This window comes from Protopterus annectens, chromosome 12.part0 (genome assembly GCF_019279795.1).
Source record: "Protopterus annectens isolate FY-2018-M chromosome 12.part0, PAN1.0, whole genome shotgun sequence".
In the NCBI taxonomy this organism is placed as follows: domain Eukaryota; kingdom Metazoa; phylum Chordata; order Ceratodontiformes; family Protopteridae; genus Protopterus; species Protopterus annectens.
In genome coordinates this window covers 325950731-325964180 of record NC_056746.1, presented here as the reverse complement: position 1 = coordinate 325964180, position 13450 = coordinate 325950731, and the positions used below count along the sequence as shown (strand labels likewise).

Here is a 13450-nt window from a genome sequence, read left to right as displayed (position 1 = left end):
ATGCTGAAAAAACTGAAACCTTCTTCATTACCAGCTGCCCAACTCCCCAAGGAGTACTTTAAACTGTCAGCTGATGCCATAGCTTTGCCTATCTCCATTCTGGTAAATAGGTCTATAGCAGAACAATATGTCCCAATATTATGGACAATTTCCTATATCATCCCTCTACATAAAGGAGGAACATCAACAAAATTAAACAGTTACAGACCCATAGCCATCCTTTCCCCCTGTCAAAATTCTGGAAAAATTTATTCACACTCAGTTACTACAATTCCTGTTATCTCACAACCTTATCTATCCTTCCCAACATGGTTTCAGCCCAAAACACAGCACCACCACAGCCCTAATTAATTTCTCTAACACCATCAACCAACTGAGAAATTCAAACCAGCAAGTAGCATCTATCTTCTTAGACATATCAAAAGTGTTCGACACTGTCTCCCTTCAGAAACTCCTTAGTACTCTTGCGTCACTAAACCTATCAAAGACTTCCCTCTTCTGGTTCCTAAGCTATCTTTCTGACAGACAACAAGCAGTATGATGGAAATCTGAGCTGTCACCACTTCTGCCTGTCTCGGTTGGAGTCCCTCAAGGGTCCATACTAGGACCCCTTCCTTTCACCATCTTCTCTAATGATTTAGCCTCAACCACGACACATGCTAAAGTAGTTCAATATGTGTACGATTCAACTTTAATCTGCTCATCAGATTCCTTACCAGACCTCCAAAGAGTTAGCCCAGCAAGCTTTTAATGATAGAGAAACATATCTAAGTAAATCACAACTAATCCTCAACCCCCAAAAGACACAGTTAATGCTATTTACCAGTAGCAAACAATCACTGGCCACCCCTCCTTTCACTATTCTCCCAGTAAACAACACAGTCATCCAACCAGCTGAGCATGCAAAACACCTTGAAGTGACAATGGACAACAAACTCAGATCTGGCCAACACATAGCCACCACAATTAAGAAAGTGCACGTCAAACTTGGCTCTCTGTACAGAAGCAAGCCATTCCTCACTGACAATACCAAACTAGCCGTATCCAGAATCTTCCTCCTCTCTATGCTCCTATATGCTTTCCCCCTTTTTACCAACTTAAAAAAAATCAGACTTAACCAAACTGGAAACTTGCTACAACAAAACAGTCCATTTCGCACCCAAACTTTCCCACCAAACCCACTATTGTATTACTCTACATAAATTAAATTAGCTCGAGCTACCTAATTTTCTTCATCTCTACCAACTTAAATTCACACACAATATCATCTTCCATCCTGACAGTTGCCCATCCCTCAAGGAACTTGTTGCTCCCTACTCATGCCCACGACGTCTAAGATCTGCAGGCAGAAACTTTCTCACAGTACACAAAGCTAACAACACTCATGGTAAAGTCCTATTGTCAAATCAAATAGCCAAATTATGGAACTGTCTACCCCACACCCTCCAAAACACTCCGGAATCTACCAATTTCAAACAGCTACTGTTTGAACATCTGTCCAAGAACTGGCATTGCTCCTGTGCAAAACCTGACTGACAAGATATCTATAACTCTCTCAACACACTGTCCACTCCTTACCTCATTTTCTCCCTCTCTCCAGTGTTTATTATTACTCAAAAATAAATATATATAAAGGAAATCTCATTTGGTCATAACTATTGTTTAATATGTATACACTTCTAACTTTATTTTTTTCTCACAGTGATCACTGAAATGCTTGTGTTTTTCTTTTTGAACCTGTATCTACTAGAAAACCGTATTGAATGCTACTTTGTTAGAGACTAACTAGAAGATGTGTATTCTGCATCTTACTGTATGTATACTATTGTATATTGATTATATTTCTGTGGAGCTTATCTCCCCGGGCCTCTACTGAAAATGGGCTTCTGGTCCAGTCAGACTTTCCTGGTAAACAAATGTAAATAAATAAATAAAAGTATTGTCAGATGAAATGCTACAACTTCTACCCATTGTACAGACTTACATTACAATGAGCCGTGGAGTAGATTTCAACTGCTAAAACCAGGGCTGTAGAGCCCATGGCATTTGCTGCAGTTAAATAATCCTCAAAATGCTGTCTTTTGACAAGATAACTGGTATTCGACTGATAAAATTTATCAGAGAATACAGAGAGAAAATACAGTGATAATCAAAATTCTCCCTATAGAGATACAGAATTCTTCATCATTTTAAAAATTGTAATACTTAGTATACTTTACTTAAATGAATTGTTCATTTCATTATGAACTAGCTTGTTTCAAAGGGTCTATATTACGTTATCGAAAAACCATATCATCGAACACCACAACACCGACACACATAGCCCAAACTGCAAATATGCTGAACCCCCTAAACTGCGAATTTTCAAATCTCGAACCATCATAGTCGGCCAACACCACCGCGCGCTACATACCCAGACATAATAAATAAAACACATACATACATACACAAACCAAACCCTACTTCTAACCCTGCACTAAACCTTACATACATTACTATCTATTCACTTACCTTAACCCGCACCCTAACATTAAGGTCCGTAACTATCGCACCCTTATCCTACAGACATATACCCAAACAAAACAAATAATCCACACAGATACAGTTAACAAAATCCTACTTCTAACCCTACACTAAACCTTACATACATTACCTATCTATGCACTTACCTTAGCCCGCACCCTAACCCTAAGGCCCGTAACTATCGCACACTTACCTTACAGAGCTATACCACAGACAGGCCAACCATGACACTTCGACATTTCATGTTTCGCGGTTTTGTACGTTCGCCGTTACCGTAGTTCGAGCTATACGTGTCGGTCTTCTGGTGTTCGATGATATGGTTTTCGTTAACATGATATAGACCCATGTCAAAGCCCTTTCAAAATCGCAAGTGACAAGTTTGCTGCATACCTTTACTGGGTAACTGTATAGGCATGCTAATGTGATGGCGTCTTCATGCCTGACTGCTCCAAGTTGTAGGCAAAGACTCCTGAGCCAGAATGAAAGAAATAAGTAATATATTGTAGCCACACCTCCGGTAGAGACCGACAGCAAACGAATATCCAGAAAGTGGCACAAGTCAGTACCTAACAAGGGAAATGAAACAGAAAGTAGGAGAGATTGGGGCTAGACCCCCATGATTATGCTAACTTTAAAAAGATAACAAAGGTGTTCAATGTAGTGAGTTACCAATAAGTGACAGTGAGGAAGATTAAGTAGGAGAGATTGGGGCTAGACCCCTATGGTTATGCTAACTTTAAAAAGATAACAAAGGTGTTCAATGTAGTGAGTTACCAATAAGTGACAGTGAGGAAGATTTTACCACAGGGGCAGTAGTAATGTATTAGGAACATTTTGGGGCATTTGAAGAAAGCCTGATTGTTACAGGGTGCATGGGTCAACAAACCAATAATATGCTTTTAACAATTCAACACCCAAAGTTTGTGTAATTACATTTCTAAAATGTCCCACATCTCTGTTACTGAAGGATCATTCCATTATTTTCAGAATGCGAAGTATGTGATATTATCTGCAAGAAACGCTCTTTTTCATTGGCTAAGTAGAATAGAGGGACATGATCCTAGCAATTACCTAGCAAGATCAAATAATGGTTACATCACTGCAGTAATCAGCTGAGGGTAAAAATGAAGAAGAATGGAAGAACTGACACATTTTTCTCTCCCAGGGTGGAAGGAAGGCGTACAGTCAGTTATCTTTTCATGGCAAAGACTGGATAACCAATGGAATCCTTTGCTCACTGCTTGGGGTAGTGTATCTGTGGGCTTATGTAAATTGTGGAAATTATTCACAGTCCTATTCAGTACCTATTGCATTGCCCAAACCCAGCTGTACCTTATGGGTTTGCATGGAGAACAGACATAGGGCTGAAAATAGGAAAAACTCCAAAGCCACTGTAGATAACACCCTCTGGTGGACAACTCTCACACTTAGGACAGCAAATTGGCTATAGGACCAGGTTGGTTTTAACAATGGGGCTGATGAAGCTGCATCTCCAGCCCATACGTCTGAAATCGACACTGCTGCATCACCTCCCAGATGAGTCTGAAATTGACACTGCTGCATCACCTCCCAGATGAGTCTGAAATCAATACTGCTGCAGCACCTCCCAGATGAATCTGAAATTGACACTGCTGCATCACCTTCCAGATGAGTCTGAAATTGATACAGTTGCATCATCTCCCACATGAGTCTGAAATCGACACTGCTGCGTCACCTCCCAGATGAGTCTGAAATCGACACTGCTGCATCACCTCCCAAATGAATCTGAAATCGACACAGCTGCATCACCTCCCAAATGAGTCTGAAATCAACACTGCTGCATCACCTCCCAGATGAGTCTGAAATCGACACTGCTGCATCATCTCCCAGATGAGTCTGAAATCGACACTGCTGCATCACCTCCCAGATGAGTCTGAAATCGAAACCACTGCATCATCTCCCAGATGAGTCTGAAATCGACACTACTGCATCACCTCCCAGATGAGTCTGAAATCGACACTGCTGCATCAACTCCCAGATGAGTCTGAAATCGACACTGCTGCATCACCTCCCAAATGAGTCTGAAATCGACACTGCTGCATCACCTCCCAAATGAGTCTGAAATCGACACTGCTGCATCACCTCCCAAATGAGTCTGAAATCGACACTGCTGCATCACCTCCCAGATGAATCTGAAATCGACACTGCTGCATCACCTCCCAAATCAGTCTGAAATCGACACTGCTACATCACCTCCCAAATCAGTCTGAAATCGACACTGCTGCATCACCTCCCAGATGAATCTGAAATCGACACTGCTGCATCACCTTCCAGATGAATCTGAAATCATGTGCTACTGTCACACCAATTAAATAGGCTTCTTCTATTTATCAGCTTCAGGTCCATGATACCTACAATCCATCACTGCTTAGTGTTTTCACTCTAAGGAGAATCGACACGTGAATGTAGGTATCAGGAGAGGCTTGGTAGTCAGGCGAAGGGTGGGAGCAGAAAGGTACCAGAAAAACAAAATAGATATTTCCTCTTTCTTACAAATTTGATGTTCCTACAATGATGCCTGCACTTATCACTACATCTCATGAGTAATAGTTAAATCTGCAGCCTGATGATATGGAGAGCCATTCATTCTAAGGGCACCCAGTATTTGACCAAAGGTGTTTTTGACACTGTGCACAGATTTAGTGAGTTGGCTCTAAGAAGCCTTACTTTTGCCACCAAGAGATCTTTGAATGTTGAAGGTTAGTATACATTGGCTGAATGAATGCATTAATTATATAGTACTAAGCATATCTAGCAAGCTGTCGTATATATATATATATATATATATATATATATATGTATATATATATATATATATATATATATGTGTGTGTGTGTTTGCTAAAGTTGTAGTATTAATTAAGGAATGCAGTTATTATGTATTAAGAAATGGATAAAAAATGATCAGCTGAATGACCTATGTATGTCATATCCATAGCAGTTGTTCCTTTTCAGTGCTTAAGCAAAAAACATCTTGTAATATGGGTTTACATTTCTTCAAAAATGTATTTGATGTTTGCAGTAAAGTATGTCAATAGCTGCATATGGTCTTTCTCAGTTAAGCTATGGAGCTTCATGCTACTTAATCTCTTCTTTTGATCATCCCCCAAGATTATTGTTTCATTTTGGTATCAGTGTTTCCTGCCTGGAAGAACTTGCTACTGTATTGTCTGTCTTTAGCATATTATGCTACAAAATAAAATTTACTTTTTCTGTAAGCTCTCTGTGTTGAACAATAAAGAGAATTCATGTAAATAATCTAAGATACTGTTTTATTAGCAATCTAAAAGAGTCTGACAAAGACCGAAGGCTGTCCGTTGAGGTGTGGGACTGGGATTTGACGAGCAGAAATGACTTCATGGGATCGCTCTCATTTGGGATCTCAGAACTACAGAAAGCTGGAGTCTGTGGCTGGTAAGTAAAATTTAATTTTTTGTGAAAGTGTGTAGTCCATTTTCAATAATACTGAAGTTAAAATAGTCTTTTCAAAGTCAGCAAGGCCTTATAGTCCAACTGTTTGTAAACTATATATAAGCATCAGAACTCAAGACACAGCTCTAAGTAAAAGTTTTCAAAACTGTAAAAATTTTAAGTTCATGAAAGTCTGATTTTCTGAGAATAAGGAATGTGGCATTTTGTCATAAGCTGTGAGATAAAACATGTCATTTTCATTAAAGGATTCATTTCATTTTGTTAAAGCAATATCTCATTTTGTTAAAGCAATATCTCATATGCTGCTGACGAGGTATCATTAAATGCCTTTAAGTTTGTAAGGAAAGGAAATTGTAGGTTTATGTTAATAGAAGCAGTAAATCTTTGAGTTTAAATCAAATTTAAGAAGCTCAGCATTTGGATTTTCTTTGAATTTCTAATTAGGAGTTTCTGTGTAACAAAAAGATATACTGTTCAAAGTGTATAATTAGAGCGGCCTATCACTGTACTGAAAACAAGCACAAGGAGACCTTAACAACTGCATTCAGTTGGGATGGCAACACTTTCAATTTTTTCTTCCTCAGCTGGATAATAATTATATGAATGTTTTAATGCCAAAGTTAGCATTATCTTCTGGTTTATAGATGTGTTCTTTTTTTTTCTCAGAAACTTTAACCCATACACTGTAAACCTAATTTAACAAAATGAGACTAGGGAGTGCTAATTAATTTTCTGAGTTTTGTACGTTTTTCTCTTACCCATCTTACTGCAGGATTTGAAAATGTGATAGAAGTATACTTATATGATATGTATTATAAGCATTTTTTATAATTTGTATGATATATATATATATATATATATATATATATATATATGTATAAATATATCTCAATGAAATATTCAACAGCACCTAACCAAAAGGAAAATGGGCTGTTGAAGCAAGTCTGAAGCATCATTACAGAACCATTATGATTTACTATCCAGGCAAAAATAGCTCCTATGGAAACGAAGTACAGGAACTGATGGAATGAGGGGAGGTGCCACCACAAGCATTACATACTGGCTAGGAACAAGAGCATAGTGCACAAGGAAGGGCAAAGGAGAATGGAAGACAGAGTGTTAACAGTCATAAAATGAGGAACAAAGACTGTATTTAGGGTACAGGAACTGTATTGGTTGAATTGACTTGGGAATGCTAGAAGTTAAACTTAATTGATGCAGTTCTGTCAGTGGTATGATCAGAAGGTGGATGGAACAGGCCAAGGTATGCCATCCCTATGAATTTCAGTAAAGCTCCAAACACAGGCCTGTAATGATGCTCAATGAGGGGGACAGAAACTAACAGCAAATTATATATTGGGTTGACATATGGCTAGGGAGGATAAACTGAGCATGGGAGAGAGGGAGCATATCTCAGAGAAGGAAGGAAGTATCTGATAAGGGATATCCCTCAGGGAACATACCCAGGTCCAACTCTTTAATGTAATCAGTCTCTGAACTTGCACTGTGAATGAAAAATGTAATCAGTGGCTTTGTAGATCTTACTGGTGTTAGGTTTTGAAATCTGACCAAGCTCAAGCCAGAGAAGGGACAAAAAAGGTTGGAGGCATGGTCATAGATGTGGAAGGTCTGCTTTGAGCCTTCTAAGTGCATGGTAATATACCTAGAAAGATAACCCTGAAGTGTTCACTGAAGAGGGCAAGAATTTTGGATAATTGGTATAAAAGGTATGGACCAATGGGCTCATTGTAGATAGGAAGAACAAGCCAACTGCTATGCTATATAACCATCCAGTGAAAAGAGGGTAATGGTTCTCCTCTTTTAGGCCATTATAAGACCATAGAGGCCTTGCAGTAAGAAGGAGGTCACTTTGTTTGCGTAGGGTACAGACAAACGACAGCTAGATTAGTGAGATAAATTGATAGAAATGCTGTATGGACAGGCTTAAGGAACTTGATCGTATTTCACTAGAAATGAGGCAATCTGGAGTATGGATTAATGGAACAACTAATTAGGTTAGGCTGGATAGGAAGAAGAGGGACTAGGAATACCATAGTCATGCAGTGTAGGTTAGCATGGATATTAGCAAGTACTTCTTTCCTTAGAGGGTGGTTGACAGTTGAAATCAGTTGTGAGAATGGATGGACAGTAGATACCTATAGAGTTAAGACTTTCAAACTATGGGTGGTGTTCATAGTCCGGGGCCAAGCATTACTGTAGCGGTGATCCACATAGTGGCGCTATGTGGCTATGCAAGTCCCAGACATTCAACATGCATACCTACATGTGAAGGAGTTGTTGTAAACATGCTTAATAGATAAGCAAGAGGGGGACAGCTACTACTCTGTTAAGGGGCTTTACAAGTATGTGTATGAGTACAGTTCATGGACATAAATGTATAATGAGCTCATTTGCATACAAAATGTGTAAATCGCCCTGAACTTGTACCAGTAAGCAGAAGTTTCCAGGAGAATACGAAGATGCAAGTTGAGCTCTGTCATACTTGTACATACCTGTACACTTTAGTGAAGGGATCATTTGGGTGAATGTTTTATTTTGGTGCTTGTGCAAGCTTGGACATTTTTACTAAAGGGGTCACTTGGGTGAATATTTCATTTTTGGTACTTGTGCATACCTGGACATACTCCTGAAGGGGTTGCTTGGGGAAATAATTCATTTGTGTATCAGGGAACTAATTTTTGCATACATGATCAGACTGCTGAAATGATTGCCGGGCAAAATAATTTATTGTCATTTTAGTGCTTCTTCATTTTCAGACAGTTTACTTCATGCCATCAAATTAAATAATTAAAGAAACTCATCCATAGTCAACGTTCCATCTTCAAAATAAGGAACACTAACACTACCTCTCATAAACTGAAACAATTGGGCAAAATGTGGAATATTTACTCACAATTTGGAAGGGAGCTCCCAGCATGGTTAAAATGTTACTTTATGCTTACAAAATGTTGTTCCAATCCCTAGTCTCCCATTGCTTATCAGAAGAGGCACTTGGTTGCAACATAATATCTTCCTTTTACATTATTTCTTGGGAAAGTTATCTAGCAGTTTTAATATGAAAGCTTGGGATAGTGTGTTTTACCACATACCCAGTTCTTTAATCATTACAAAGATTTAGGAGAAACAGCCTAAGTTGCAAAACTCCAAGGATCCCAGGTGGGCAAGCCAAGCAACAACCTCTCAACCCCCCCCCCCCCAAAAAAAACATTGTCAATTCCACTCACCATCAAGCAGTCGAGCAATACAGGTGAGGTCAGGCTTGCAACACTATAAATACAACACCATCCATAACACCAACAACAAGAATTAATGGAGCCTTAGCCATAATCAACCTTCCATCTTCAAACTATGGAATAATACTGTACTTTACGTAATGTGGAACAGATTGATAAAATATGGCACAAATACTAACAACTAGTTTGGAAGCTCACACCATGCTTAAAATGTTGACTTGATACATCCAGTCTCTTTGATTGCTAGGATAGTCACATGGTTACAATGTAGCACTTTCCTTTTACTCTATTTATAAAACAAAAAGTTATATAGAGGTTATAATATATCATGTTTTATCACACACAGATCTCTTCAAATATTAGAGACTTGAGAGTAACTTGCAGAGATCCAGCCCCCCCACCCCCACAAAAACTAAGCAAATTATTTTCATATTCTACCATCTCTAGTTGAAATTTCTCAATGACAAATAAGTTTAGCCTTTCTTCCCGTCTCAGTCATTAATTCGGTCTTCACATTACATTGCTATTACTTTGATATTTGACCCCCAACATACACACAGCCAATTAATGAACACAGTTTCAACAGTCAACCAAAGATGGACCCAAACAACATGGATGATATGATGAAGCTCCTGTTTACTGCAATCCAGTCCTTCCTTGACACCATAACTGCTCTGGGATGTAGGACACACATGTACACACACACACACACACACACACACACACACACACACACACACACACACACACACACACACACACACACACACAAACATGCATGAACGCACACAGATATAACCATCAATTACTGACCCTTTTGTGACTCTCTGAATTCAGATGTTTGCTTGCAATAAAACAAACAAGTGTATTGCAGCTCATGGCTGTGAGACCCATGGCACTCCTGTGCCCGCCCAATCTCTTAGCTCAAGAATCAGAGACGAAGACTGAAAAATCAGGAACACATTTAAATTGTTCTCTTATGTACTTAGAAAGTTGCATTTGCAACCATTTTATGAAGGACACAAAGTCTGAAACTCATATTTGTAATTATTTAGAGAGTGCAGTCCGCAATAAATTGACAAAAAGCCATACATTTCACAATGTATTTTATTTATTTATTATTTTACATTTGTTTACTATGAAGGTCTATCTGGACATGTATCCTTTTTCAGTGGAGGCTGGGGGAGGTAAGCTCCAAGACATAAAGTAACATAATTTACATCATATTACAAAAAAAGTACATCATATTAACAAAAAATAGTGGTAGACATTACAACTATACATAAAACACCATGTAGAATTTGTAGTTACATACAAAGTACTATAAATTAAGACGGTGACATTATCAAATATGCAGAGATATCTAGATTGGTGGTTGATATATAAACATAATTGTCAGTAAGGTGTGAAGAGCATTCAGCTCTTAGCTTACAAAAATTAGTCATAAATCAGTTACGCAAGAGTTAGAAAGTGTGTTAATGAGCACAGTGGTCTGTGGAAGTGGCCTATCCTGGGGGGCTACAGGGACAGAGCCAGAAATTTGCAAGGTGCATTTTTAGGAGTGTTTTAAATTGTTTAGATGAGGGAATGGTCACTAGTGAATTTGGTAGGGTGTTCCAAAGCTTTGAAGTGTAATTGGAAAAAAGGGATTCGCCTGCTGAATTTTTGATTTAGTAACTTGTAGTAGAAGATTATTGTTAGAGAGGAGGGATCTTGAAGCTGAGTATGGCTGAATGAGGTCTTTGAGGGCTGGGGTCTTATTTGGGTGGTGGGGAATTTTATGGGTTAAAGTTATTTGATTGAAGTGTAGGAGCTGAGGGAGTTCGAGCCAGTTGAGCTGTTTGAGGGATAAGCAATGATTTGACTTGTAAGATGCATTGGTGGCAAATTTAGAGATTTTACTGTAACAAGCTTCCATTTTGGCAAGGTCATTTTTACATAGGTTGGATAGGACTGGGGATGCATAAAGGAGTGTTGATAGCATGTAGATTCTGGCAATAGCGACTTTTGTACTACTTGTTAGAAATTGGTTGTTTCTATATAGGAGGCCAAGTTTTTTTGTGTACTTTTTGATGGTTTGATCTATATGGAGAACAAATTTCAGGTTATTGTTGATTATAACCCTTAGCAGTTTGGTATGGTCAGTTGGAGTGATCAAAGTTTTGTTTTTGGAGTAGATGTAAAAGGTTGGGGGTATTCCTAGTGGGGCAGTGCAGAAGAGGAGGAGATTTGTTTTATTGGGATTTAGTATAAGATGGGAGTTGGTTAGCCAGGTTTCTACACACAAGAAGGAGTCTTGGGTTATGGTCTGAAGGATGATGAGGGAGGAGGCTGAGCAGAGCAGGGTTGAGTCGTCTGCATATTGAATTATAGTGACATGCGAGGTAACAGAGTGTAGCTTGTTGGTAAAGAGGGATAATAGAAGGGTTCCAAGGATGGAGCCTTGAGGGACCCCTAAGGTGACCGGGAGGAGGTGTGAGAGGGATTGTTGCCAACAGACTGCTTGTTGTTGGTCTGATAAGTAGCTTTGGAGTCATGTGCTAGTAGTATGGCTGAGATTAAGGGAGGAAAGGACACTAATGAGTTTCCTGCAGTTGACCATGTCAAAGGCCTTTGACAGGTCAAGGAATAAGGCTGCTACAAATTGGACATTGATTCTGTGTTGGCTAACTATGTTAATAAAGGACAGTAGGGATGTTGTGGTACTATGAGCAGGATGAAAACCATGCTGTGTGTGGGACTGAAGATTGTGTGAGAGGAGGTATTCCATGAGCTGGGAGTGTACTACACTTTCAAGGATTTTGGACAGGGATGAAAGAATGGCAATGGGATGGTAGTTTGCAAGTTCACAAGAGGTTATCCTTTGTGAAGAGGTAGAATGTGTGAGATTTTCCAGAAAGTTGGGAACATATGCTTCAGCTCTTGGTCTATTTATTTGGCTACTGGGTAGGAGATAGCTTCTGCTGCAATTTGCAGAAATTCTGGAGGGTGTTTATCAGCTGCTAGAGTGGTGGGTTTTAGTTTTTTCAGTAGTTTGATGTAACTGGTGGAGACTGGATGTAGCTTGAATTGACTGGTGGTGTTTTGTGGAGGTAAGTTATAGTTAGGTTCAGGGAGGGTGGGATTGGTCTTAATATGGTTATTGGCTAGAGTCTGGATAGATACGGTAAATAAAGTGTTGAATTGGGTAGTACTTGTTATTACTTGTTTTTGGAGTGGGAGTAGTACCTTTAGCTGGTTGTAGTAAGTTATTTACTGTAGCCCAGAACTTTGGTGGGTTCTTCTGATGCTTGGTTTGAATATTTTGGTAGAAATTGGATTTGTCTGTTTTAATTAGTTTAGTTTCATTTTGAAGTTCAAGGAAATGTGTAGTAGTACTGGTTTTGTTCTTATGGAACTGCAACTAGGGTTTGTCTCTGGGTTTGAGTAGAGGTCTGGTTTCTTTGGTTAACCAGGGTGCGTAATTGGCTTTGACTGTAATGTTTCTAGCTGGTGGATGAGTGTTGAGAATATCAAGAAAGTTTTTTTTTTAAAAGAGAGTACTGCTTCATCTAGGGGCATTTGTTTGAGATAATCCCAATAACAATTTTTAGGGCCAAGATAAAATTGTTAGGATTAATTTTTTTTTATTCCTTGTAGTTCAGAAGGTAGTTTGTTGTGTTGGATGGTTGCATTCTCTAAGGAGAAAGGTTGGGTAGTGGTTGCTCAGGTTCTCAGGTAGACAGCCTGAGTGGGATGATAGGTGGGGAGAGTTAACTAGAATCCAGTCTAATATAGAGTTATGTTTAGAGGTTTTGTCAGTCTGGGTGGGAGTTGTTATGGTTTAGGCAAGTCCATCCAGGTTAATGTGTGTTGTTGGAGAGGAGCAAAGAAGCCAATCAATATTAAAATCCCCCATGATAATGGTCTCTTGAGAGAGGAATGAGGAACACCATTGTAGTAAGTTTTCAAGTATGGCAGTGTTGTTGTCTGGTGGTATGTATCCACCTATAATGTTAAGGTGTTTTATCTGGAGTTAATAGTTAATATAGATAGAATTACTTCAGCATTTGACATGGCTGGGATAAAAGAGTCATGGAGGTGAAGTTGAGAGGTGGTCTTTGTATAAAATAAAATAGCTACACCTCCCCCTTTTTTGTTTAGTCTGTCTTTCCATAAGATATTGTAGCCTGGAGGTGTGATTTTGTTACTGTTAATATTTG

The 13450-nt window shown here is 38.9% G+C and overlaps 1 protein-coding gene across 1 annotated transcript in view; it reads left to right on the top strand.

Annotated features, from left to right (window-relative positions):
• The window catches only part of PRKCB (protein kinase C beta), a 2112091-nt gene that overhangs the window by 1381497 nt on the left and 717144 nt on the right, over positions 1-13450 (top strand). The window contains exon 7 of the mRNA XM_044089400.1: positions 5842-5976. Within this exon, the coding sequence (XP_043945335.1) occupies positions 5842-5976 (135 nt within the window). The remainder of the gene's footprint in view (positions 1-5841; positions 5977-13450) is intronic.